Source organism: Sturnus vulgaris, unplaced genomic scaffold, assembly GCF_052056855.1.
Source record: "Sturnus vulgaris isolate bStuVul1 unplaced genomic scaffold, bStuVul1.hap1 Scaffold_195, whole genome shotgun sequence".
NCBI lineage: Eukaryota > Metazoa > Chordata > Aves > Passeriformes > Sturnidae > Sturnus > Sturnus vulgaris.
This window is the reverse complement of record NW_028276170.1, coordinates 3,483,575-3,511,564: the sequence shown is the minus strand read 5'-3', so window position 1 is coordinate 3,511,564 and position 27,990 is coordinate 3,483,575. Positions and strand designations below refer to the sequence as shown.

The window sequence follows — 27,990 nt, the reverse complement described above, 5'->3', positions numbered from 1 at the left end:
CCCCAGTGTCCCTATTCCCACTCCTGGCTCCCAGTGAGGAACTGTCGGCCACTGGAGGAGGGAACATGGATTTATTGCCCCAAGCAGGATTTATTGCCCAAAGTAGGATAATTTCACACCAGAACAAAAGCATTGGGAATATTTGTAATTCTTAGCTTTAAAACACTGGAAAATGGGAAATGTATCTGTTAGCAAAAGCTGAGGGTGGATGGGAACAGTGGGATGAGCTCTGCTGGCATCTCCTGGTTTCCTGGGAAGAGGGAAGGGGCCGGATCCAGCTCCATGGATCGCTCAGGCAATGATTTCTGTCAGGATGAGAGAGGGTCACGGTGTCACCCTCTCCATGTCCCCATCCCACAGGATGGACCTGGCTGGAGCCCATGGAGAGTGGGAGCTGTTTCGGAATCCCACCTCATCCCGCCCCAATCTTGCTCCATCCATCCCACGTGATCCCGCCCCATTCATTCTGCCCTAATCCCACTCTGGAATTCCACCCAATCCCTCTCCATCCATCCCACACCTACTCCATCCATCCATCCATCCATCCATCCATCCATCCATCCATCCATCCATCCATCCACCCCAACTCACCCTGCTCCATCCAACCTGCACCAATCCTGCCCCATCCATCCCACCTGATCCCGCTCCAGAATCCAGCCCTGATCCCACTCCACAATTCCATCTGATCCTGCTCTGGACCCCTGCATTGATCCAGAATCCCTCCCTGATCCCAATCTGTCCATTCTGCCCCGATTCTCCTCTGGAATCCCACCCTGATCCCATTGTGTACCTGCACTCAAGGCGTTGGTTCCCACGTCATTTCCTGCAGAAAGACAAGATCCATGAGATTCCAGCACAGATCCAGTTAATCCACTGGGAATAACTCCAGGATCCATCCTGGGATCCAAACAGAGAGGACTCAGAGCTGGATCCACCACTGGTACTCACTGGCTGCCATGTTGCATCCATTCCTGTCCCTCCTCCCTGTGGAAAAACAGTGGGATCGGCGTTGGTGGCACAGGATTCCCAGAACAGTGCCAGGTGGATCCATGCCCTTTCCCAACCCCCATCCCGTGCGTTACCGGATTGGCACTTCCAGATGACAAATCCAATGAGGGCAATGAAGATGATGATGGCAGCGACGGACACAGCGACCACCACAGTGAGATTCCTGCCAGATGTTGGCTCTGAAAAATGTGGGATGGTGAGGAGGGGGAGGGGAATCCCCATTTGGGAATTCCAAATTCCCAACTCCCACATTCCCAGCCTCACCCCAAGCGTAGATCCCGGGTTCTGACATTCCGGGATGCTCCACCCGGCACCGGTACTGCTCCCGCTCCTCCGGCCGCGCCTCGATCCTGGCCCAGGTGTGGAAGGTGCCGTCGCTGTTGGGAACGATCCCGCCCCACTCCGTCTCCTGATCCCAGATTTCATCCCCCTTTATCCAGTTGACTGCGATGGAGCTGGGGTAGAATCCGTACGGGTGGCAGGACAAGATCAGCGTCCCGTGTTCCTCTTTTCCAGACACATGGACATCAGGGGTCTCTGGAATGGGATAACGGTGAGATACATCCATGGAATTCTATTGAGTCCATGGGTGAGATCTGCCCCTGGAATTCCCACTGGAATTGGATGGGGGTGAGACCTGCCCATGGAATTTCCACTGGAATAGGATGGGGTGAGATCTGCCTGTGGAATTCCCACCGGAATTATCACGTTCCCAAGTCCTCCATTCCCAAATCCCACATGAATTCTGCTCCCGCCTTTGCGGTCCAGCTCCTTCTGTCCATATTTGACGTATTTCTGGAGCCACTCTGGGCATTCATGCTCCAGGTAATTCGCCTGCCTCTCAACCTCGTTCGTTTCACTTTCCCAGTACCTCCTGCTGATCTCAGCAGCGCTGTCGGCCGCCACGAATCTCCTGGATCCCAGGTCAAAGGAAATGAGTTCCTGCCCATCGTAGCCATTCCGGAAGGACCCACGGACGCTCCCATCAGGTAGGAGCTCACAGCCAAAAAGCCATTGTATGGTGTGGAGACCTGGGGGAATTGTACCCACAGAGTCCCAGTCCCACAGAGCCCCATTCCAGCCCTATGGAGCCCCAGAGTCTGATGGAGATCCACAGAGCCTCATCCCAGCCCCATGGATCCACATCCCAACCCATGGATCACAAGATATCCCATACCAGCCTAATGGATCCCCATCTCAGCCCCTTGGTGCCTTGTGAATCCACATCCAAGCCTCATAAATCCCATTCCAGCCCTATGGATCCCCATCTTAGCCTCATGGAAACCCACCCCAGTCCCATGGATGCCATCCCAACACCACAGATCCTATCCCAGCCCCACAGATCCCCCCCACTCACCCCTGCTCTGGTTGTACCGGTCCCGCAGTATATCCAGGTTCCTGGCATCCATGTTCTGGTTCCCCACGCAGATCTGGGTCTCCCTATCCCAATATCCCGGCCCGACTCTATCCTTTATCCACTGCGTCAGCGGCTCCATCCGGCCCCGCTCGCTGTCATAGCGCACGAAGGGGATCCCATCCAGGTATCCAATCATCATGAACTGAGGGATCCCCGGGCTGGGCTCTGACACCGCCACATCCAAGTAATACAGGGAGTGAAGAACTGGGGGGACACAGAGATTTGAGGGGATTGAGGGGGTCATGGATCAATGAAAGGGTAACTGGGAGAGACGGGAAGGGGGTGCATGGGGTCCCAGTGTCCAGGAATGGTGGCTCAGGGGACTCCCACTATCAAGGAAAGGGGGATACAAGGACTGTGAGAGGTGGGATGGGAGTTCCAGGGGATTCCTGTGCCCTGGAAACGGGGCTCAGGAGTCCCCGGTGTTGAGGGAAAGGGGGGGTTTGGGAGCTGGGAAAGGCAGGAATGGGGGTCCAGGGGGTCCCTGGTTCAGGGGAATGGGGAATCTGGGGCTGGGAGAGGCGAGCGGATCTTGGAGACGCAGCCTGGGAGACAGGAAAGACACCGAGGAAGTGCGGTGGGGGAGGGGACGGAAGGAAAGGCCGAATTCCAGGGAGTTCATCTGGATCTTATTGGATTCGCGCTGCGACCTCCCCTGAGACCCCTGGGGCGGCCGGGACCCTCTGGGACCCCGTTTCAAATAGCGGCGGGAGTGGAAAACGGGGGAGACACGAAAGTTGGGAGGTCCGAGGCAAAGGTGAAGGGCGAGACTGAAGTCTGGGAAAGGGGGATGCCCGAAAAGGAGGTGCAGGGTGTCCCAGGCCTTGAAATGGAGATTCAGGGGTGTCCCAGTGCCCAGGAATAGGGGTTCAGGGGGTGTCCCGTACCGCGATTCGGGGTGCAAAGGGATCTTGATCCCCAGGAATGGGGGTTCAGGGCGGTCCCGGTGCCTGATGAGGGGGTTCAGGGCGGTCCCGGTGGCGGGGAAGGGGGAGTCACAAAACCCAAAATGTGGCTATGGGAGGTTCCCGAGTCCAAGAATGAAGGTTTACGGTTTAGCCCGGAAATGGAAGTTCAGAGCGGTCGAGGTTTTAGGGGTCCCACTCAACTTTCGTCGCTCCCCCCGGGTCCCAGAGGAGCCCCAGGAGCCCCAAAATCGGCCCCAGACCCAGCGCTGGAGCCATCGCGCTGCTCCGCTGCGGGCACGCCCGGCTCCGCCCGGCTCCCCCCGCCCGGCTCCCCCCGGCTCCCCTCGGCTCCCCCCGCCCGGCTTCGCCCCAGCACTGGCCCCTCCCCCAGGGCGGCCTCCGGCCCCGCCATTGGCGCCGCATGTTCCTGTCCGCCAATGGCAGCAGTATCTCTCAGTGACGTCATCAGTCGCCGGGTAGATCCCGGTCTCGCAGGTTGGGGCGCAGAAGCGACAGAGACCGAGAGAGCGCGGTGGGGAGAGGGGTCGGCGGAATCCCAGAGAATTCCTCTGGATCCCTCTGATCCCCGCTGCGATTCCCCGGCGACCCTTTGAGAACTATCTGCAACTCCCTGAAACCCCCCTTAAGAAAGCTCTGGGAGTGGAGAACTGGAGGGACACGGAAATTTGAGAGATCCAGGGGTACAAAGGTGAAGGAAAAGGGAGGGTCCGGGGTCTGGGAAGGGCGAAATGCCCGAGAAGGGGGTGCAGGGGGCCCCAGTAGACGTGACGGGGATCCAGAAGGGGGTCCCAGTACCGAATAAGGGGGTGCAGGAGGTGTCCTCATGCCCAGTAATGGGGGTTCAGGGGGTCCCAGGATCAAGGAAAGGGGATTGAGGGCAATGGGGGGTCCAGAGGGTCCCTGTGCCCAGGAAAGGGGGGGCGCGGGTTGAGGAAAATAGAGAGTGGGGGCTGGGAAAGGCAGGAATGGGGGTCCAGGGGCTCCCGGAATCAAGGAAAAGGGGGACTGGGGTCTCCGAGAGGGAGAGGGTCGGGAAAGGGGTGCGGGGGGACATTGGTGCTGGATGAAGGGGTTCAGTTGGGTGCCGGTGCTGGATAAGGGGATACAGGGGGTTCTGGTGCGCGGGAATTGGGGGTTCAGGGGAGTTCCGGTCCTGAATATGGGGGTTCAGGGGGTCCCGGAACTGGGGAAGGTGGTCTCAGTTCCTCCGAAATGAAGATTCAGGGAAGTTCCCGTGCCCAGGAATGGGGTTTTCTAGGAGTTCCCATGCCGGTAACTCGGGGTTCAGGGGGTCCCGGTTCCCAGGAAATGGGGTTTCGGGGGTGGTTTCCGTGCACGAGAATGGGGCTTCAGGGGGTTCCACGTTCCAGGTAAGGGGGTTCAGGGTATTTTTCGACTGGGCAAGGGGGTACAGGGGGTCTCGGTGCCCCGAAATGAACGTTCAAGGGGGTCTCTGTGCCCAGGAAGGGGAGTTCGTCCGGAATTGGAAGTGCAGGGGGGTCCCTGTTCCCAGCAACGGGGTTTCAGGGGGGTCCCGGTGCCGGGGGCGGTCACCGGTCCCCGGGCGGATCCCGAAGCCGCAGCTCGGGAGACGCGAAAGTGATCGGGGAACGCGAGGAGGGGGAGGGGACAGAGGAAACCCTGGGAATTCCTCTGAATCCCCTCCGGGACCTCCCAGGACCCCCCGCAGGACGAGCAGAGGGTGGAGAACTGGGGTGGACGCAGAGACTGGGGGGTCTGGGGGCGTCCAAGAGTCAGGAGCAGAACTGGTAGATTCAGGAAGGTTCCAAGGTTCAAGGAAAGGACTGGGAGAGGCGGGATGGGGGCTCCAGCGGGTCACTGTGCCCAGGAAAGGGGTCCAGGGGTCCTCGGTTTTGAGAAAAGTGGAGTTTGAGAGCTGGGAAAGGCAGGAATGGGGGTCCAGGGGGTCCCTGAGTCACGGGAAAGAGGGAGCTGGGGCTGGGAGAGGCGGGCGGATCCCGGGGACACAGGATGGGCGAAGGGAAATCGAGACGGGAGGAAAGGGGAATTCCAGGGAATTCATCTGTTCCCACTGGATCTCCTCTGAGATCCCCTGGGACCCCCCGGGACCCCGGGGGACCCTCTGAAACGCCCTTCCAGGAAGCGCCGGGAATGGAGAACTGGGGAGACGCAGAAATTTTGGAGATCTGGGGGTCCAAAAGCCGAGGAAGAGGGCGCATCTGGGGTCTGGGAAGGGCAGCATGGCCGGGAATGGGAGTGCAGGGGTGTCTCAGAGCACTGACGGGGGTGCGGGGGAATCCCAGTCTCGGATAAGGGGGTGCAGGGGAAAGGAGTACGGGGCTGTCCCCGTGCCAAAAATGGGGGTTCAGGGGTTCCCGTTGTGGTAATTGATAAAAGATTCGTGTTAATCACAAAAGTCTTGGGGTTCGTATAAACCAGAATACTAAGGTCTGAAGTGAAGCATGGACGCTAGATGAAGGAAAATATATGATTAAATCATTCTGTTTTAAATCACCATGTTACGTTATGTTGTGTTGTGTTATGTTTCCCAAATAAGTTATATCTGCTGCCAGCTTGCAAAATCACACTTCCGGATAGTCCTTCCTGCCTTTGTTTGATCACTGCTGCCTATCTCAAGGACCAGACTTCCAGATTTCCCTGGTGGTTGTCTACAAAGACCAGATGTTTATCTGTGAGACTGACTATCGCCCAGAGGCTTTGTGAGTTTGGATACAGATGTTTATTCGACCACCACTGCTTACTTGGCAAAATTATGACAGAAAAAAACCAAAATTAATGATTATAATGAGAAACCATAGTATAAGAAGAGGCTGTAAACCAAGGTTGGATGGAGTGTGGAGTGGGCGGTGACCCCTCACGTTCCCCAGCGCTGCTTGCTCTTTCTATATCAAATAAAGCAATCTAAATTTTGCTGAATATCGAGACTTTTGTCTCTCATTTATAACAATTGGGAGGTGAGAGGAGTGATGGGATCTGGGGAGATCCAGACCATTGCCAGATCGTGGTCAGCTCATGTTCATCACGTGGTCACTCATGGTCATCTTATGGTCATCTCCCAATCACCACCATCTCATGCTCATGGTCGCCTCATGGCCAGGATCATGTTATGGTCATGGGCATGCCGTGGTCATCTCTTGGTCACAATACCTCATGCCCATGGTCATCTCACAGTCATCATCATGTCATGGTCACAGTCATGGACATTTCTTGATCACCTCATGGCCATGGTTGTGTCATGGTCATCTCATGGTCACTGCATGATCCTGGGCACCACATGGCTGTGTCATCATCATCTCATGGTCACAGTCCTCTCATAGTCATGGCCGTCTCTTGGTCATCTCACAGTCACAGTCATGTCATCATCACAGTCATGGTCATTTATTTCCTGATATCCATCATCTCATCTTCATGGTCAACTCTCAGTAATGGTCACCTCATGGTCATGGTCATCTCATGGTCATGGTCATCTCCTTATCGCCATCATCTCATGGTCATGGTCATCCTGTGGCCACAATTATTTCATAGCAGTGGTCATATTGTGGTCACCTCATGGTCATCTCCTGATCTCCATCATCTCGTTCACAGTCATGGTTGCATCATGGTTATTTCTTGTTCTTGGTCATCTCCTGATCCCCATCATCTCATGTCCATTGTCGTCTCACTGTAATAGTCATCTCAGGATGATGGTTGTGTCATGGTCATCTCATGGTCATGGTCATCTCATGGCCACAGTTCTGTCATGGTCATCTCATATCAGGGGTCGAGGGTGGTCTCCAACAATCCTTTTTAGGCTTTGCAGATATCAGGGCAGAAGTGGCAAAAATTAAAGAAGAACGGAACAACAACCACAACTCAGAAACATAAAAAAATTTATTAATAATGAAAGTAAATGTGGGATGAGGCCCAAAAATCCAAATACAACAACTGAGAGGACAAGGTCACTTTAGGAGCCTGGGGTTGACGACAAAGATACAGGGAGGTCCAAGGTGTAAATATGGGGTAAGGGAGGGGGTAGAGTTGAGCTTAGGGTCCAATGGGGAAAGGGGAAAGTGGGGCAGAGGTGGAGTAAGGGCAGGTAGGATCCAATGGGGTAGGTTGGGTGGAACATTGCATCAGCTGAGGGCCAATGGGGATACAAGGAAGGGAGAACAGTCTGGAACTGGGAGAGGTGATAATTAACTGGGAAATGAGGGTTAGGAATATGCATGAGGTATTAACATAGGCAATCCCATAACTCTTCATAACATTCTTCTGAGGTCACCACAACTTAAACAAATGCCTCCCAAAGTTTAGGGTTGGGATATAATTTTTCTTTGGTGATGGTTGCCTGTCCTGGGATACTGGTCAGGCTGACTCCCACATCTCCCCCTTTCTGTTTAACTGTAAAAATAGAACTGAAAGATTTTTGTAAAACTCTGTAAAAACATCCTAACAGACAAGGAACAACTCACAGTATAATGACAACAATTATGAAGATAAGTAACCCCGTATTCATTATAGACAACACCTACCCCTTGATTTCCCAACTTTTAAAGAGTCCATCAAACCAGTCTTTGTCATCATAAATTCTTAACTTTTTGACTCCCATCTTTGAGGACTTGAATACTTTTGTGTATAGACTCACTATGGTCTGAAAGGTTCATGCAGCACATGCCTTCGAGGTCTTGGCATCCGTGTGCCAACAGCAAGAAATCTATGGCAGCTCTGTTTTGTAACGTTGTGTGTCTTAGGCTGTCAACATCTGTTAAAAGGTCATTTAGAGATAGAAGTAGCATTGGTTTATTTACATAACCAACATCCTAATTTTCCTAATTGCGTTATTGCTTGTGCAGCACCTACCCACGGTACAAAAGCAGAGGCAACAATCCTCTGTCCTCTATTCCAAAATTCTATTTCACTGGTACAGTCGAATTGGAACTGATGTGCAAAGCGGTTTATTTCCCTATTTTTGTCATTGCCAATTAGTGTTGTGACATTGGGAGTTAGTAAAGCAAGCCTACCAAGGCTACATGGGCTGCCTTTAATACGAGATGGAATGGCAGGCCATGCTCTGTCCCCACAAATAAGAAACGTGCCTGGTGGTAATTGCAAAGGGGCATCGATTTAGATGGATGTCATGAGGTATAATTGCACCATAGGCTCTCATTTTTATACCTTGGATGGTGGGGAGAAACATCCCACAGTGCTGGTTCATCTGGTTTTACAATTTGGGGCTTAGCACCATTAGATGTTACCAATTGAACTCTTTTTCTATAATGAAAGGTAAAGCAGTAATCCATTCGAGCTGAGCCAAACAGTTCCAATTCTTGAGCCTCTAATGGTGCATGTGGAAGGCTGCGAGGCTACGAATCTCAAAAATCTACAGGATTGTATTTCAGCTTACCAATGGGACTGTTCCTTTGCATATTACAGATGGCCTTTTTATTTACTGGCCACTCATCTATTGCCAGACCTACCAGCCATGTTGAAGAGGGGTTATTTGGGGTGGGAACAGATAATCATAAAGTCTCCTGGTGTGTTATGTTCGCTAAAGACTTGCTGTTAGGAGTTGTGAGTACTGGAATTTTCTGGTGGGTTGTCCTTTATTGGCTGTAGGTAAGGTTTGATGGTTTTGGCTGGTATCCACCGAGGTCCTCTATCTGTGGAGACACAACTGTATCCCTTCCCCCAATTATTAATTGAAATGGTCCTAAAATTTGATTTGTTTCAGGCTCTTTTACTAACACTGATGGTCATCAGCATCATCAGCATGTGGATTTCTGTCACAGCGCGAGGCCGGCTCATGCTCCAGTGCAAGTTTTTTTGATGGCAGCCTGGGGAAATTGCCTTTAGAAGAAAACTGTTTAGCCTGGGGTTGGTTTTGACCAGGAACTGGGTATCTCCTTTTCTCTGTGGACAGTCTTTTCAGAAATGTCCCTGTGGAACACATCGAAAGCAAGTGGGTTGTTATTGTGATTGTGGTGTTTTAAAAGGAAACTGCACAGCCACCAGGGCTTTTGCAACTCCCTGCCCCATGGCCTGGGCCTGTCCTGCTGCCACATTCATCCCGAGACGATTGCACGCCTCGATCATCTGGAGGATCATTGGTGGTGGTTCTCGTGGCAGGGCGTGCAACACCTTTTGACACTCGGAGTTACCATGAGCTACTGCCAATGTCTCTAACAGCTTGTTCCTGGTCCTAGCATCGGGAATTTGTTTTTCCAATGCTTGTGTGAACTGGTCTACAAATTCCAATAGGCTCTTGCCTAATATTATTATACTCCGAGTTAAGATTGCTGCCATCTGGTACATGGACCAATGCTTTAAACAAAAAATTTTAACTTCACCGCATACTTGCCTGGGGACTGCTGCTGCTTCCTCCTCAGGTTGGCTAAATTGTCCTTTCCCAGTTAGGTGGTCCATCATTTATGCTGCTCTGGCTGTGTCATTCAAACTTAACTGAAACTTAACCCAAACTTGACTGAAGCAAGCCCGCATTGGCTGCCTGTCACTGCGGTGTCGCTGTTGACGAGTCCCTTCACAGGATCACCTCTCTGATCCTGTGGTGTCCATGCATCTTCCCGGCCCATCACTGCCTCACACACGAGGTGACCACCACCCCACTCTCTGGCCATCTGTCCCACAGCTGAGCCCTTCCCAGAGTGCCTTTTGGTGGATAAAAGTGAACGGAAGTGCACAGGATTTAACAAAGATAGAAAAGGTCCTTATTCTGTAAGGCGTTCCTTATTTCCTACAGTTATGGTCATCACCATTATCTCATGGTCATGGTCACCTAATGGTCATCTCACAGTCACCTCATGTTCACAATCATCTCACAGCCATGGTTGTGTCATGATCATCTCATGGTCTTGATCAGCACACAGCCATGGTGTGTTGTGGTCATCTCATTGTCACCATCATCTTGTGGTCATCTCATGGTCATGGCCATCTTATGGTCGTGGTCCTTATCACCATTATCTTATGCTTGTGGTCATCTCACTGTAATGGTGTGTTGGTTTGAAAGTAAAACCAGTGCGAGACTCCAAGTCAGTAATACAATTTAATAGGAGAAAAGAGAAAAAATAAAATACATGCAATAATATAAAAGAAACAACCACCAACACAGTCAGAAATACAACCTGACACCCTGTCAGTCAGGGTGTTGGTAGCAGTCCCTATAAATGGTGGCTGCAGTCCTCCTGGATGACAGATGTGGTTCTGTTGAAGCAGTGCTCCTGTAGAAGGTGCAGTTTTCCTCTGAAGATCCAGCGATGATGTGGAAAAGGTCCAACATTCCTCTGGGATCCAGTAGAAAGGTCTGCCCTCGGGTCCCAAACCCCAGTTTTTTATCTAGGTAGGAAAGGCTTGGCTCCTGCCCCTGGTTGGGGCATCTCCCAATGGGATGATGTAATCTTATCAGTCACACAATAGGACTTAATGGCCCATTAACGGAATATATCTTCTGGAGGAAGGATGGGTTGTGAATAGATAACGATGATCATCCCCCGATCTTATCAGATGGCACATCAGCAGAGGATATCTCCTACAGAGATAAGGATCACCACCCCTCCCACATTTTAACAGATGGTGATAGAATACACATTTTTGCATTGTACCCCAGGACATCATTGCATGGTGTTGGGGGTTGAATTGTTCCCTTTTCTTTCTGTGGAATTTTTCCCATTGTTATGCTGAGTATTTGTGGCTACACCTTAGTAGCAGTAGTTTTCTCTCACGGGGGCGTGGGAGATAGCGGGAGACTGGAAAAGGAAAGGTGGGACAGGGGCCTGGGCTCGCTCTCATTCTCTCCTTCTCTCGCTCGCTCGTGGAAGGAAGACGGCTGGGTCTCCTACCAAGCATCCTCCCCGCCATCCCAGCGCCAGGAGCCACGTTCCCTGCTGTCGGACATCGCTCTGCTGCTTTCCCACTTCATCCTACTAACTCTGGGCACTCTGCTGAGCACCACCACCAACACCGTGAGGGGGGAGTCGCTCCTCCATCCCTCTCACCCCGGGCCGCTGCCACCGTCACTCCAGCCCTCCTCAACTGCGCGGGACCTGCCCTGCCCTCAGCACCGGCAACTGAGCGCAGGGAGAGGGAGCCTGTGACCATAAAGGGATTGGAACTGAGCTATACTGCTCTGTTTTGTTGTCAGTTTTTATAGCTGTTGTTGTTTCTGCTGTTTGCCTTGTTAGATATATGAGTAAAGAACTGCTTTTCCTATCCCCGTATCTTCTGCCTGAAAGCCTCTGATTTGAAACTATAATAATTAGAAGGGAGGGGGTTGAACTCTACATCTCAGAAAAAGGGGTTCTCGTCTTCCCTTAGCAAATACCTGTCTTTGAAACCAAGACACATGGTCATGGTCATCTCATGGTCATTTCATGGTCATCTCATCGCCACAATCACATCATGGTCATCTTACAGTTGTGGTTGTGTCACAGTCATGGTTCTTCAGTGGTTGTGGTCATCTCATCATAATGATCATCTCATGGTCTTGATCACCACATGGCCATGGTGTGTTGTGGTCATCTCATGGACATCTCTTGGTCACAATCATCTCATGCTCATGGTCATCTCATTGTTACCTCATGGTCATCTCATGGACACAATCACATCATGGTCATCTCACAGCTGTGGCCGTGTCATGGTCATGGCTGTCCCTTGATCAACTCATGGTCAGAATCATATCTTGACATTGATCATTCCATGGCTGTGGTTGTATTATGGTCACAGTCATGCTCATCTCATGGTGCTGGTTCATCTGGTTTTACAATTTGGGGCTTAGCACCATTAGATGTTACCAATTGAACTCTTTTTCTATAACGAAAGCTATTGCAGTAATCCATTTGAACTGAGCCAAACAGTTCCAATTCTTGACCCTCTAATGGTGCATGTGGAAGATTGAGAGGCCACGAATCCCAAAAATCTACAGGATTGTATTTCAGCTTACCAATGGGACTGTTCCTTTGTATATTACGAATGGCCTTTTTATTTACTGGCCACTCATCTATGGCCAGACCTACCAGCCATGTTGAAGAGGGGTGATTTGGGGTGGCAACAGATAAACATAAAGTCTCCTGGTGTGTTATGTTCGCTAAAGGCTCGCTGTTAGGAGTTGGGAGTACTGGAACTTTCTGGTGGGCAGTCCATTAATGGCTGTAGGTAAGGTTTGATGGTTTTGGCTGGTATCCACTGAGGTCCTCTATCTCTGGAGACACAACCCCATCCATTCCCCCAGTTATTAACTGAAATGGTCCTAACATTTGATTTGTTTCAGGCTCTTTTACTAACACTGATGGTCATCAGCATCATCAGCTTGAGGATTTCTGTCACAGCACGAGGACAGCTCACACTCTGGTGGAAGTTTTTTTGGTGGTTGCCTGGGGAAATTGCCTTTAGAAGAAAACTGTTTAGCCTGGGGTTGGTTTTGACCAGGAACTGGGTATCTCCTTTTCTCTGTGGACAGTCTTTTCAGAAATGTCCCTGTGGAACACATCGAAAGCAAGTGGGTTGTTATTGTGATTGTGGTGTTTTAAAAGGAAACTGCACAGCCACCAGGGCTTTTGCAACTCCCTGCCCCATGGCCTGGGTCTGTCCTGCTGCCACATTCATCCCGAGACGATTGCACGCCTCGATCATCTGGAGGATCATTGGTGGTGTTTCTCGTGGCAGGGCGTGCAACACCTTTGGACACTCGGAGTTACCATGAGCTACTGCCAATGTCTCTAACAGCTTGTCCCTGGTCCTAGCATCGGGAATTTGTTTTTCCAATGCTTGTGTGAACTGGTCTACAAATTCCAATAGGCTCTTGCCTAATATTATTATACTCCGAGTTAAGATTGCTGCCATCTGGTACATAGACCAATGCTTTTAATAAAAATTTTTAACTTCACCACGTACTTGCCTGGGGACTGCTGCTGCTTCCTCCTCAGGTTGGCTAAATTGTCCTTTCCCAGTTAGGTGGTCCATCATTTATGCTGCTCTGGCTGTGTCATTCAAACTTAACTGAAACTTAACCCAAACTTGTCTGAAGCAAGCCCGCATTGGCTGCCTGTCACTGCGGTGTCGCTGTTGACGAGTCCCTTCACAGAATCAGCTCTCTGATCCTGTGGTGTCCACGCATCTTCCCAGCCCATCACTGCCTCACACACGAGGTGACCACCACCCCACTCTCTGGCCATCTGACCCGCAGCTGAGCCCTTCCCAGAGTGCCTTTTGGTGGATAAAAGTGAACGGAAGTGCACAGGATTTAACAAAGATAGAAAAGGTCCTTATTCTGTAAGGCGTTCCTTATTTCCTACAGTTATGGTCATCACCATTATCTCATGGTCATGGTCACCTAATGGTCATCTCACAGTCTCCTCATGGTCACAATCATCTCACAGCCACGGTTGTGTCATGATCATCTCATGGTCTTGATCAGCACACAGCCATGGTGTGTTGGGGTCATCTCATGGCCACCTCTAGGTCAAGATCCTGTCATGGTCATCTCACAGCCTTCAGTATTTCATGGCCATGGTGGTGTCAAGGTCATCTTGTGGTCATCTCATTGTCACCATCATCTTGTGGTCATCTCATGGTCACGGCCATCTCATGGTCATGGTCCTTTCCTGATCACCATCATCTTATGCATGTGGTCATCTCACTGTAATGGTCACCTCATGATCATGTCATGGTCACCTTATGGTCATCACATGGCCATGATCACATCAGGGTCACCTCAAGGCCATGGTTGTGCCACGGCCAACCCATGGTCATCTCTTGGTCCAAATCATCTCTTGGTCAGGGCCGTGGTTGTGTCATGGTCACTCTCATCTCACGGCCATCTCGTGCTCGTGTCATGGCCAGGGAACTTCTCCAAGATCCCGAGCCCCGATTTTGGGACACTCAAGGACCTTTGGGGACAGTGAGGCCTGGCCTGACCCCTCCCCCCATCCCACTGCCCCTCCAGGAGCCCAACGTGGCCAAACCCTCCTGGGGAGACCTGGGACACGGAGCAGGAAATGAATCCTGGGGGATGGAGTTGGATGTGGCTGGCAAGTCCCAATTCCAATCCTGCTGTCACCATCCTGCTCGTGCTGTCCCCAACCTGTTCCTGGTGTCCCCATTCCCATTCCTGGTGTCCGAATGCTCTTCCTGGTGTTCCCATTCTCATTCCTGCTGTCTCCATCCCTATCCCCAGTGTCCCCATCCACGTTCCTGGCTCCCAGAGAGGAATTGCCAGACACTGGAGGAGGGAACTCAGATTTATTGCCCCAAGCAGGATTTACAGCCCCAAATCAGGATAATTTCACAGCAGAACTAAAGCTTTGGGAATATTTGTGGTTCCAGGCTTCAAAACACTGGAAAATCAGAAATGGATCCATTAGCAAAAGCTGTGGGTGTGTGGGAGCAGCAGGATGAGTTCTGCTGGCAGCTCTTGGTTTCCTGGGAAGAGGGAAGGGGCTGGATCCAGCTCCATGGATCGCTCAGGCGGTGATTCCTGCTGGGATGAGAAAGTGTCACGGTGCCACCCTGTCCCTGTCTGCATCCGGCAGGATGGACCTGGCTGGAGCCCATGGAGAGCAGGAGCTCCTCCAGAATTCTACCTGATCCCCCTCCAATCCTGCCCGAGTAGCCCTCTGGAATCCCTCCCTCATCCTGCCCCATCCATCCATCCATCCATCCATCCATCCATCCATCCATCCATCCATCCATCGTGATCCCTATTTCAGAATCCAGCCCCAATCCCACTCCACAATTCCATCTGATCCTGCTCTGATCCAGAATTCCTCCATGATCCCAATCAGTCCATCCTGCCCCAGTCCTCCTCTGGAATCTCACCCTGATCCCGCTCTGTATCTGCATTCAAGCCGTTGGTTCCCACATCTTTTCCTGCAGAAAGAGAAGATCCATGAGATTCCAGCACGGATCACACAACTGGGATTAACCCCAGGATCCATCCTAGGATCCACAAAGAGGGGATCCAGAGCTGGATCCACCACTGGTACTCACCAGCTGCTATGTTTCATCCAGTCCTGTCCCTCCTCCCTGTGGAGAAACAGTGGGATCAGTGTTGGTGGCACAGGATTCCCAGAACAGTGCCGGGTGGATCCGTGCCCCTTCCCGGCCCCCATCCCGTGTGTTACCGGATTGGCGCTTCCAGACAATGAATCCAATGAGGACAATGAGGATGATGACGGCAGTGATGATGGACACAGCGACCACCACAGTGAGATTCCCGCCAGAAGTTGGGTCTGGGAAATGCAGGACGGTGAGGAGAGGGAGGGGAATCCCCATTTGGGCATTCCAAATTCCCAATTCCCACATTCCACATTCCCAGCCTCACCCCAACCGTAGATCCCGGGCTCTGACATTCCAGGATGCTCCACCCGGCACCGGTACTGCTCCCGCTCCTCCGGCCGCGCCTCGATCCTGGCCCAGGTGTGGAAGGTGCTGTCGCTGTTGGGAACGATCCCGCCCCACTCCGTCTCCTGATCCCAGATTTCATCCCCCTTCATCCAGTTGACTGCGATGGAGCTGGGGTAGAATCCGTACGTGTGGCAGGACAAGATCAGCGTCCCGTGTTCCTCTTTTCCAGACACATGGACATCAGGGGGCTCTGGAATGGGATAACGGTGAGAGACATCCATGGAATTCCATGGGAATAGGATGGGGGTGAGATCTGGCAATGGAATTCCCACTGGAATGGGATGGGGGTGAGATCTGCGCATGGAATTCCCAATGCAATGGGATGGAGGTAAGATCTTCCCATGGAATTCTCACAGGAATTACCATGTTTCTATGTCCTCCATTCCCAAATCCCCTCAAGAATTCTGCTCCCACCTTTGCGGTCCAGCTCCTTCTGCCCATATCCGATGTATTTCTGGAGCCATTCCGGGCAGACGTGCCCCAGGTGTTTCGTCCACTCCTCAGCCTCGTTCTCATGTTCCCAGAGCCTCCTGGTGATCTCAGCAGCGCTGTCGGCCGCCACGAATCTCCTGGATCCCAGGTCAAAGGAGATGTAATCCCACCCGTCGTAGCCATCCTGGCGGGATCCACGGATGCTCCCGTCAGACAGGAGGTCACAGCCGTAAACTCGCAACAATGTGTGGAGACCTGGGGGGAGAGAGAATCATGGAATTGTGTCCCAGCCCCACAGAGCCCCATTCCAGCCCTTTGGAGCCCCAGAGTCTGATGGAGACGCACAGAACCTCATCCCAGGCCCATGGATCCACATCCTAACCCCTGGATCCCAACCCAACTCCACAGATCCCATCCCAACCCCATGGATCCATATCCCAAACACAGGGAGCAACACTCAGATCCATGGATCAAAAGATATCCCATTCCAGCCTAATGGATCCCCATCTCAGCCCCTTTCGTGCCCTGAGAATCCACATCCAAACCCTATGGATTCACACCCCAGCCCCACAAATCCCACCTCCATCCCAAGGATCCCCATCCCAACCCAGAGATCTGTTACCGTATGGACTAGAAATCCTGAATATTAGAATATAAAGTGTATAAACCATAATAGTAGTAGTAATGCTAAGGCTTGAAGACTGCAGTCCCCAGAGTAGGCCCTGGGAAACTAACTTAAGAATGTGCTGTGCTGAGAGCATGCAGAACCGTTAGTGATAAGGTTAAAGTATAAACATAAATAAAGTACTGGTGGTGGGCAGTGGCATAAGAGAGATTGAGGGGGAGAACACTATAGTCCTAAGATAAGCAACCATGTAAGATTTATGACGCCAAAATGCTATCTTCAAGGTGAATGTATCTATAGAAGAATGTGTACTTCTGCACATAAACCATTTGTAAAAAGGGTATAAAAAACCCTCTAAAAAGGGAACCAGTGGGATCCTGACTTAGGACGCGAGTCCGCAGGTCCCCGGGCCCTGAATAAAGCACCGCATAAACTGACACTCTGTTAGTTTGTGTTTTACTTGGGGTTTCGGGCAGCAGTTTTGGCGACCGCGGCAGGACTCCGGAGGCGGCAGGGGCGGTTCGCGAGCTGATCTACTCCACGCCGGCACCAGGTGATTTCTGGGGAGACATCAACCCGTGCCCGACCCCGCGCCTGACGGACGACTGTGAGGTAAGCCCGCAAGGTGCTTTATTCTTTATTGAAAGGGAAAGCCCGCCGATTAAGACGGGACGGTGATCCCGCACCGGGGGCAAAGGACGTCTTAAAGGTTGTGGAAAGGAAGCCTAGGCGCTGGTCGTCAGACGCAACAGTGATTGCGCAGATCCAGCACTTGCCACTCGCGGCGACGAGAAAGGCAAGAATTGTGGTAAAGGGTGTGTGAGTGTGGAAATAATAGTAAAGTGTGTGAGTGTGAGTGTTATGATGCCTTTTAAAACCTTTAAAGTTCTGGCTAGTTCGGGGATGGAAATTCCGAATGATTCACCCTTGGGCTGTTTGTTGCAACATTGGAAGGTGGGGAAATTTGGTCAAGAACTGAGTAAAAAGAAATTGATTGATTTTTGTAATCATGTGTGGCCCCAATACGAACCTGAGGGTATGCAATGGCCCCGAAATGGTACTCTAAATCCTGATATTATAACTCCTCTTATGCATTTCTTACAAAATAATGAGAAATGGGAAGAAATCCCGTATCTTGATTTGTTTTATTATTTGAAAAATAAGCCAGAATGGCAGAAGGAGTGTGGCATTATGGTCTTAAAAACAGCAACAAGATGGTTGTGCGGGCTGCAAAGGGTGGCAGAAAGGGAAGGAGTATTCTGTTAAGTTGTCAGACCCTGAGGAGGATGTTTCTCTGTTGGTAGCACCTAGTGCACCCCCCCGGAAGAGAGTGAATCAAGTGAGTCAGACGAAGAGATGAATGGGGAAGAAAAGGGGGGGGATTTAGAGAAAGGAGAAGTCGTTGATAAGCCGCGTACTCCTCTATGTGAAAGGACCCGTAGCGGGCGGGAGAAGAAGGGAAAAAGGGGTGCACAATTGATGGCTCTGTTGCGGGAAGCGGTTGGACCCCACGGGGAACGAGTAATGGTGAAAGTTCCTTTTTCTCCTAATGATTTGTTAATTTGGAAGCAGTCTGTGGGGGCTTGTCGGGAGGATCCTGAACGGGCGACAAGGGTAGTGAAAATGGTGATTAAAACACAGAATCCAGACTGGAATGATTTACAGGTCTTACTGGATACAATAATGGACTCTACTGAGAAAGAGATGGTGTTTAAAGCTATGAGGGAAATGGCATGAGAAATGATTAGGTTGCAAATAGCGGATGGTACATTAAATGATTTGGTGCCGCGGGAGGATCCAGAGTGGAATGTTAATTCAACAGGGGGTTACCATAGACTTAAGGCTTATCAAGAATTGTTGATAGAAGGAATACGGAGCGGGATACCTAAGACGTTAAACTGGTCCAACTTATATTCAGTAAGGCAGGAGAAAAATGAGTCCCCGTCAGCTTTCTTAGAAAGGCTTAAGGAAACTGCTCGAAAATATACCAGTTTGGAAATTGAAGGGGAATCAGGGAAATTGCAGCTAGCTTTAATTTTTATGGGACAATCCCAAGAGGATATTCGGAAAAAGTTGCAGAAATTAGAAGGGGAAGATACACGGAATTTGGATAAACTTTTAGAAGTTGCGTGGAAGGTGTATAATAATAGGGAAAAAGAGACTGCTAAGAAGCAACAAGCTAGTATGTTGGCAGTACTACAGCAGATAACGGGGAATGGTATGTGGGGAGGTGGCCGGGGGCGCGGACGGGGACGAGGAATGGCTAGGGGAGGAATTTCGATGGGTGGAAGGGGATTCCCAAACCAATTACAAATGGGACAAGGAAAAATGAGATTGGGATTGGATCAGTGTGCCTTGTGCAAGAACAGAGGACACTGGAAAAACGAATGTCCACTTAATCAAGGTATGGGATTCGGGCTGAATAGCGGGGAGGGGTTGATAAATAATTCAAGTGCAGTTCGGGGAGGGCCACAAGGTGACACCCAAGCCTTTATGATGGGAAGCTACCAGAATCAAAGCTGACTAGATCGGGACCTGAAGGTAGTCTTAGAAGTAGACGGGGAACCATTGGAATTTAGAGTAGATACGGGGGCTACATATTCTGCAATTAACACCAAATTAGGACCTCTAAGTGATTCTACCATTCGGGTGGTAGGGGTTACAGGACAGGTGGAAGAAAGGACATTTTTACGTCCGTTGGATATAAAGTTTGGGGGGAAAGAATTTGATCATCAATTTTTATACATGCCAAATAGCCCAGAATCACTAATGGGGAGGGATTTGTTATCAATGTTAGAGGCAAAAATAATCTTTGAAAAAGGAAGAGTAAAATTAGAAATTCCAGAAGATAATATAGCCAAATTATTTACAGTGAAAGAAGTAGAGGCAACAGAAATCCCCACAGAAATAGAACAGGCTGTGGTACCATGGGTATGGGAAACAGGGATTCCTGGAAAATCAAAAGCAGCACAACCGGTAGTTGTGGAATTGAAGGAAGGAGCACAACCCGTACGGATAAGGCAGTACCCTCTGAAACTAGAGGCTCGGAAAGGAGTAGCACCCTTAATAGATCAGTTTGTTAGTTTAGGGATATTACAGGAATGTGAATCAGAATTCAATACCCCCCTATTTCCGGTAAAGAAGTCCAATGGTAAGTAGAGGTTAGTTCAAGATCTGAGGGCAATCAATAATATAACAAAGGATATTCATCCAGTAGTAGCAAATCCATATACATTGCTAACAGCTGTCTCGGAGATATTTAAATGGTTCACAGTAATTGACTTGAAAGATGCATTCTTCTGTATCCCTTTGGCATTTGAAAGTAGGAAAATTTTTGCTTTCGAATGGGAAAATCCTGCTACAGGACGGAAAAGACAGCTCACCTGGACACGTTTAGCACAAGGATTCAAGAATTCTCCAACCATCTTCGGAAACCAACTAGCCCGGAAACTGGAAGAATGGAGACTAACCCAGGTAAAGGAGTCACCTTCCTCATTTATTCTTCTACAGTACGTAGATGATATTTTTCTAGCCTCAACAGAAGAAGACATCTGTCGAAGACTCAGCATTGAACTCCTCAACATGCTCGGACAAGCTGGATACCGAGTGTCAAAAGAAAAGGCCCAGCTGGTAAGAACACAAGTCATTTATTTGGGATGCGAGATATCACAAGGAGTTCGGAAATTAGGGGTGAACCGGATCCAGGCCATATGTGCTATACCAACACCTCGAAATCCACAAGAGTTAAGGTCCTTTTTAGGAATGGCAGGGTGGTGCCGGTTGTGGATTCCAGAATTTGGACTACAAGCAAAACCTCTGTATGAGGCAGTCAAGAATCCTGAATTTAAATGGAATAAAATACAAGAAAAGGCATTTCAGAACTTGAAGCAAGCTCTAAAAGAGGCACCTGCATTAGGGTTGCCAGATCTCACAAAACCCTTTCAATTATATGTAAATGAGAGGCAAAGACTGGGGATTGGGGTGTTGACACAAAAATTGGGAACATGGAAGCGCCCGGTGGGATACTTCTCAAAACAACTGGATCCAGTAAGCGCTGGATGGCCTGGCTGCCTTAGAGCTGTTGCTGCAACAGTGCTTCTGATACAAGAAGCTAGAAAACTGACTATGGGGCAGAAAATGGAAGTGTTTGTCCCACATATGGTAATAGCAGTTTTGGAACAAATAGGGGGGCATTGGCTCTCCTCCAGCCGTATGCTGCAATACCAGGCAATCCTTAGAGAACATGATGATGTTGAAATGAAGGTAACTAACCATCTCAATCCAGCCGAATTTCTTAGAGCCACCCAAGAAGAAGGCAACCTGGTACACGACTGTGTGGAGACCATCGAACAGGTGTACGCTGCCCGCAAGGATCTAAAGGATGAGCCCTTAGACGAACCTGAATGGGAGCTGTATACCGATGGATCTAGTTTCGTGGAGAATGGAACCAGGTACGCCGGGTATGCAGTGGTAACTCTAAGACAGGTTATAGAAGCCAGAGCCTTGGCTCCCGGAACATCAGCACAAAAAGCTGAAATCCAAGCCCTCATCCGAGCCTTGGAATTAAGTCAAGGGAAAAGAGTAAATATTTGGACTGATTCTAAATATGCATTTGGGGTAATACATGTACATGGGGCATTATGGAAGGAGAGAGGACTATTAAATTCACAGGGTTCGTCAATTAAACACCGAGAACAAATTGTGCAACTACTGGAAGCAATACATAAGCCCCAGGCGGTGGCAGTAATGCATGTAAAAGGACACCAGCAGGGAGAAGAAAGAGCATTCCAGGGAAATCGTCTGGCTGACAGAGCAGCCAGACAGGCTGCTCGCGAGGTATGGACCCAAATGGCGTTGCTACCAGCACGTACCAACCCTGCGGAAGCTTTCATGGACGAAGTACCAGTATACCTACCAGAAGACGAAAAATTAGCACGGCTAGTACAAGCTAAGAAGAATGCGGCCGGATGGTATGTAACTGCCGTAGGACAAGTGATATTGCCAACAAAAATAATGAGAATGATATTAGAAATTGAACATAACAAATGCCATTGGGGAGCAGAAGCTTTAGTGCAATTTCTAAAACAAGAAATAATCTCCAATCAGATGTTAACAATGGCCAAAAGGATCAATGCAATGTGTCCAGTTTGTATTAAGAACAACCCAATGACACGTAGGCAAGTGCAAATGGGAAAATTGCAAATAGGCCCACAACCAGGAGATTATTGGCAGATAGATTTTTCAGAATTACCAAAAGCACAGGGGTATAAGTATGTTTTAGTCTATGTATGTACCTTCTCAGGCTGGCCAGAAGCATTCCCATGTAGAACAAACCAAGCAAAAGAAGTGATTAAAACTTTACTTCGAGAAATCATCCCTAGGTTTGGAATCCCACTAGGGATGTCCTCAGACAGGAGACCTCATTTTGTGTCAGGAATAGTGCAAGAAGTGGCTAAGGTACTTGGGATAACATGGAATCTCCATACACCTTGGAGACCTCAGTCTAGTGGACAAGTAGAAAAAATGAATCAGACACTAAAAGGCCAAATTAAGAAAATCTGCCAAGAAGCAAAGATACAATGGCCTCAAGCATTACCTTTAGCTCTGTTAAGGGTCAGGATCAAACCTAGAGACAAGGTAGGAGTAAGTCCGTATGAAATTTTATACGGCAAACCCTATCATGCTGCAACTTACAAAGGGGACCCTAATGTGGTGGGAGATCAGGTACTGGTAAATTACATTTTGTCTCTCAATAAGACTCTTACAGCACTACGGGGGGCGTTGCAGTGGAATCGACCTTTGCCTCTGGAGAATCCCGTCCACGATATACAGCCTGGAGACCAAGTCTACATAAAAAACTGGAATGTGGAACCACTAAAAGAAACATGGGACGGCCCCCGACAAGTGATTATGACTACATACACAGCCGTAAAGGTCCAAGGGATCGACAATTGGATACACTACACCCGAATCAAGAAAGTCCCATCACGATGGGAAGTCCAACCTTTAACCAACACAAAACTGGTGTTCAGGGCAAGGCCTTGATTGCGATGTTAATGTTGAGCATTGCTCGTATCGGAGATGCCTTTGTTAAAGTTACTGTTCCTAAACCAACAGTGATTGTACCACAAGGGGCAAATGTAAATCTAACCTGTTTGTTTTCTGATAACCAGGGAGCTGGATTCGATGAAGTAAAGACGAAATGGAAATTGATCACTACAAATAAGGTATTTTCAGAAGGGATTGTGACAATTTGGGATATGAAACAGCAGAAAGGTAATACTACCCTAATGATCTCACACTTGCAAGAAGCCCAGGTTGGTCAATTTTCATGCATGGTATGGATCAGGGAAAGCTTCGATTATGGGAACTTAGATGTAAAAATTTTGGCGGAGGGTTTTAAGACAAAAGGGTATTCTTATCCAATACAAGTAACACCCACAAGTATGAGAATTGACATGTGGGATGGTCCTTCATTGAGAATCAATTGCACTCTCAAATTAGGGAATCTTTGCAGGATGAGAGAAACTAGAATGGTCCAACAAGCAAAAGAAATGAAAAATGAGAAACAGGAATTGGGGCAAGAGAATTTGGTAGTGGGATTAATTAGGGATTTTGGGAAAATGCAAAATGTAACAGCGATAACAGCGTGTTTGCCCTTGCCAAAGGCAGCAAGTGACCCTATACCGTGGGGAATCATCCCATTAGGAGAAATGCCCCCAAAAATAGTAAATGGAACGAGGAAATGCCACAGAGAGCTATGAAATCGCACTAGAATAGTAGAAGAAGTTTATACCTATGGAAGACAATGGTCAACCCCAAGGCAAAGATCGGAATGTTTCAAATTACCAAATTCTGTATTCACTGAAATAGGTCAATACAAAAATGTTGCGTGGTGCACATTTGAAGTAAATCAGAAAAGAAGAAAACCTGTAGTAGATTATTATCATGAGATAGTGTGTCAAGAAGGGAAAGAAGAGTGGGAGCAATGGAAAGCAATTTGGGGTCCTAGCCTACTGGAACCCTATAGTTATATCGGATCAATACACTGGTGTATCGAGTGGTCAAGAAAACAGGAACATCCAGGGGCCCTCGAAGCTGAAACAGTGCACCACAACAGACTAGCCCAAATATCAGGTTGGAACTGTAGTAAAGTCATAACCTGTGATACCCCAGAATCCCAAATTGGATTAGTACCCGTCCGGGTGTTGTTGAAATGGGGATGTGAATGTCAGAGATACAACCATACAATAACGGGAGAATTAAAAGGAGCTCGGAAAGATTGTCAATCAACCACAGTACGAAGCCCCGGAAATTCAGTCTGGGCAATGGGACATGGCCAATGGACTACACATCTACCGATAGGTGGTCCGATTACTCAAATAACGTTAGGGATACCAACCTTATGTCCATTTTGGAAACAGTCCAAATTAACCAAGGAGGACCAAGAGAAAAGGACGAAAAGAGGATTAAGCCCTGAGACAGTCGAAGCAGTAAATCTAGAGAATGAATGGCATGAGCCAGGGGAAAGTGTAAAATTCGGTTGGATGCTTGAATCTTTATTTGCACCTGTATCTACATATAGAAACCGGGAAATGTTATATAAATTACTAGAGCAGACAGAAAGATTGGCAGCAGTAACAAAAAAGGGATTTAGAGATCTTAATATACAATTACAAGCCACAACCAGGATGACAATCCAGAATAGAATGGCATTAGATCTGCTCTTATTAAAGGAACACGGAGTTTGTGGATATTTACAAGGAAGGGATGATCACTGTTGTGTACATATCCCAAATGTCACGAAGGAAGTAGAAAAGGATATAGGTCAATTGGAGCGAATTGAACTAAACATACATGAAGTACAAAAGAATGCAGAACATAATTGGGTTGGAGCTTTATTCAGTTCTTTAGGAATCCAGGTCTCTGGTTGGTTATCCTCAATTATTCAAAATGGAATAATGATTGTAATAATCATTGTAGTAATTGTGATTATGTATAGATGTCTTTTAGGAATAATTGCTAAAGAAGGAACACATACACGGCAAATCATGAAGGCCCTGACTCGAAAAGAAGTGATTCAACCAACTTCCTGAAACAACCCTCCACCATCATATCTAGAAACTATCACTTGGAAGAATTGAGCATCCTTGCAGAAGACTCTAAAGAATGCTCAAAAGGGGGGAGTTGTTACCGTATGGACTAGAAATCCTGAATATTAGAATATAAAGTGTATAAACCATAATAGTAGTAGTAATGCTAAGGCTTGGAGACTGCAGTCCCCAGAGTAGGCCCTGGGAAACTAACTTAGGAATGTGCTGTGCTGAGAGCATGCAGAACCGTTAGTGATAAGGTTAAAGTATAAACATAAATAAAGTACTGGTGGTGGGCAGTGGCATAAGAGAGAGATTGAGGGGGAGAACACTCTAGTCCTAAGATAAGCAACCATGTAAGATTTATGACGCCAAAATGCTATCTTCAAGGTGAATGTATCTACAGAAGAATGTGTACTTCTGCACATAAACCATTTGTAAAAAGGGTATAAAAACCCTCTAAAAAGGGAACCAGTGGGATCCTGACTTAGGACGCGAGTCCGCAGGTGCCCGGGCCCTGAATAAAGCACCGCATAAACTGACACTCTGTTAGTTTGTGTTTTACTTGGGGTTTCGGGCAGCAGATCTATCCCAGCCCCACAGATCCTCCCACTCACCCCAGCTCTGGTTGTACCGGTCCCGCAGTGTCTCCAGGTTCCAGGCATCCATGTGCTGGTTCTGCACAGAGGTCTGGGTCTGGCCATCCCAATATCCCGGCTCGACTCCATCCTTTATCCACTGTGTCAGCGGCTCCATCCGGCCCCGCTCGCTGTCGTAGCGCTCAAAGGGGATCCCATCCAGGTACCCAACGGTCACGTACTCAGGAATCCCAGGGCTGGGCTCTGACACCGCCACAGACAGGTAACGCAGGGAGTGGAGAACTGGGGGGACACAGAGATTTGGGGGGGTTGAGGGGGTCATGGATCAATGAAAGAGGAACTGGGAGAGGTGGGAAGGGAGTGCATGGGGACCCAGTGTCCAGGAACGGGTGCTCAGGGGACGCCCAGTGTCAAGGAAAGGGGAATACAAGCATGGGGAGAGGTGGGATGGGGGTTCTAGGGGATTCCTGTGCTGAGGAAAGAAAGTCCAGGGGTCCCCAATGCCAAGGAAAGAGGAGTCACAAGGCAGGGAGACCCGGGATGGATGGAATGGGTAGCTCAGGGGGTCTTTGATGCAGAGGGAATGGGGAGCAAGGGGCTAAAAAAATCAGGAATGGGGGTCCAGGGGGTCTCAGTGTCAAGGAAAAGGGGAGTCTGGAAAAGGGAAAGATGGGATGGATGGGAAATGGGTGCAGGAGGGAAATGGTATGGGATAAGGGAGTGCAGAGGGGTTCCAGTGCCCAGGACTTAAAATTCAGGGGGTCCCAGAGCCCAGAATCCTCCCTGAGACCCTCCACGACCCCCCAGGGGCCTTCCTGGAGCCACTGGGTCCCCCTGCAGGACGAGGAGGGGGTGAAGAACGGGGGGATGCAGAGATTGGGGGGGCAGGAAGCAGAATGGGGAGACCCAGGAGAGCTGGGAAGGGTCCAAGGTTCAAGGAAAGGTCTGGGAGAGGCGGGATGGGGGATCCAGGGGGTCCCTGTGCCCAGGAAAGAGGGTCCAGAGGTCCCCGGTGTTGAGGGAATGGGGGCCCTGGGAGCTGGGAAAGGCAGGAATGGGGGGCCAGGGGGTCCCTGGGTCACGGGAAAGGGGGGTCTGGGGATGGGAGAGGCGAGCGGATCCTGAAGGCTCAGCCTGGGAGACAGGAAAAAGAGCGAGGGAGAGCGGTGGGGGAGGGGATGGGGGAAAGGGGGAATTCCAGGGAGTTCATCTGGATCCCATTGGATCCCCGCTACGACCCTCCTGAGAGCCCTGGGTCACCGGGGACCCTCTGGGACGCCGTTTCGGGAAGCGGCGGGAGTGGAAAACGGGGGGGGACACGAAAGTTGGGAATTCTAGGAGGTCCAAAGATCAAGGAAAAGGGCGGGAATGGGGCCTGGGAAAAGCGGGATGCCGGAAAATGAGGCGCAGGGGGGTCCCAGGCCCGGAAATGGAGATTCAGGGATGTCCCAGTGCCCAGGAATGGGGGTCAGAAGGGCTCCCATGCTGCGATTCGGGGTTTAAAGGATCCTGATCCCTAGGGATGAGGATTCAGGGGGGTCCCGGTGCCAGATAAGGGGTTCCAGGGGGGTCCCTGTGCTGGGGAAATGTATGGGAAGCACAGGACCCAAACAGGGGATTCAGGGGATTTTCCCAATCCGGGAATGAAAGTTTAGGGGGTTCCCGCTGCCCAGGAAGGGGGGTTCAGGGGGGTTCCTGGTCTGCAATTCGGGGTTCAAAGGGATCCTGATCCCCGGGAATGGGGGTTTATGGGGGTGCCGGTGTCAGATAAGGAGGTACAGGGGGATCCCGGTGCCCGGAAATTGATGCTCATGGGGGTCCCCGTGCCCAGGAATGGGGGTACAGGGGGGTCCCCGTGCCCAGGAATGGGGGTACAGGGGGGTCCTGATGCCGGGAAAGGGGATGGGGGGGTCATAGGACCCAAAATAGGCGAGGGGGGTATTTCCCGTACCCGAGGATGAAGGTTAAGGGGGTTCCCGGTGCCCGGAAATGGAAGTTCAGGGAGTTTCCCGGTCCGCGATTCGGGGTTCAAAGGGATCCTGATCCCCAGGAATGAGGGTTTAAGGGGGTCCCGGTGCAAGATGAGGGGGTTCAGGAGTGTCCCACTGCCCGCAAATTGGTACTCAAAAGTGTCCCCATGCCCAGAAATGGGGGTACAGGGGGGTCTGGATGCTGGGGAAGGGGATTAATGAGGGGTCACAGGACCCAAACTGCGGATTCCAGGCGTTCCCCTACCCGGGAATGAAGGTTTAGGGGTTTCCTGGTGCCCGGAAACGGACGTTCAGGGGGGTCGCGATTTCAAGAGTCCCACTCACCTTTCCCCGCGCTCCCCGGGCCCCCCAAGAGCAGCCCCAAGAGCCCCAAGAGCAGCCCCAGCGCTGCAGCCATGGCGCTGCTCCGCTTCGAGCCTGCCTGGATCCGCTTCCATCACTGGCCCCACCCCCAGCACTGGCCCCGCCCTCAGAGCAGCCTCCTGCCTCGCCATTGGCGC

General features: G+C 50.1%; 2 protein-coding genes across 7 annotated transcripts; both read right to left on the bottom strand.

Annotated features, from left to right (window-relative positions):
• Positions 1–52: 52 nt before the first annotated feature.
• LOC148218009 (class I histocompatibility antigen, F10 alpha chain-like) lies at positions 53–27,949 on the bottom strand. 6 transcript variants are annotated; one of them, XM_088158106.1, is made up of 8 exons: positions 27,815–27,949; positions 25,518–25,781; positions 16,165–16,437; positions 15,668–15,940; positions 15,468–15,575; positions 949–984; positions 791–823; positions 53–305 (listed from the first exon to the last, which is right to left on the bottom strand). In XM_088158106.1, the coding sequence occupies exons 1-8, from the start codon at positions 27,885–27,887 to the stop codon at positions 292–294; spliced, it is 1,074 nt and encodes a 357-aa protein (XP_088014232.1). In that variant the 5' UTR covers positions 27,888–27,949; the 3' UTR covers positions 53–291. The 6 variants fall into 6 exon arrangements, 2 of the variants coding, with proteins under 2 accessions (XP_088014232.1, XP_088014233.1); XR_015800603.1 differs by lacking the exons at positions 53–305; positions 791–823; positions 949–984 and adding exons at positions 14,572–14,824; positions 15,163–15,213; positions 15,334–15,369; XR_015800604.1 differs by lacking the exons at positions 53–305; positions 791–823; positions 949–984 and adding exons at positions 14,572–14,821; positions 15,163–15,213; positions 15,334–15,369.
• LOC148218010 (class I histocompatibility antigen, F10 alpha chain-like) lies at positions 1,498–3,967 on the bottom strand. Its single transcript, XM_088158018.1, has 2 exons — positions 2,366–3,967; positions 1,498–2,039 (listed from the first exon to the last, which is right to left on the bottom strand). Exons 1-2 carry the CDS (start codon positions 2,667–2,669, stop codon positions 1,498–1,500), a joined length of 846 nt encoding a protein of 281 aa, XP_088014144.1. The 5' UTR covers positions 2,670–3,967.
• Positions 27,950–27,990: the final 41 nt, after the last annotated feature.

Excerpts from the sequence above, each read along its gene's own strand:
- LOC148218009 (XM_088158106.1), bottom strand. The coding sequence starts at position 27,887 with ATGGCTGCAGCGCTGGGGCTGCTCTTGGGGCTCTTGGGGCTGCTCTTG. Across the intron at positions 15,941-16,164 it reads GAAGGAGCTGGACCGCAAAG|AGCCCCCTGATGTCCATGTG; the intron begins GTGGGAGCAGAA and ends ATCCCATTCCAG. Across the intron at positions 985-15,467 it reads TGTCTGGAAGCGCCAATCCG|GGAGGAGGGACAGGAATGGA; the intron begins GTAACACACGGG and ends GTTTTTCCACAG.
- LOC148218010 (XM_088158018.1), bottom strand. The coding sequence starts at position 2,669 with ATGACCCCCTCAATCCCCTCAAATCTCTGTGTCCCCCCAGTTCTTCAC. Across the intron at positions 2,040-2,365 it reads CCGGTACAACCAGAGCAGGG|GTCTCCACACCATACAATGG; the intron begins GTGAGTGGGGGG and ends CAATTCCCCCAG.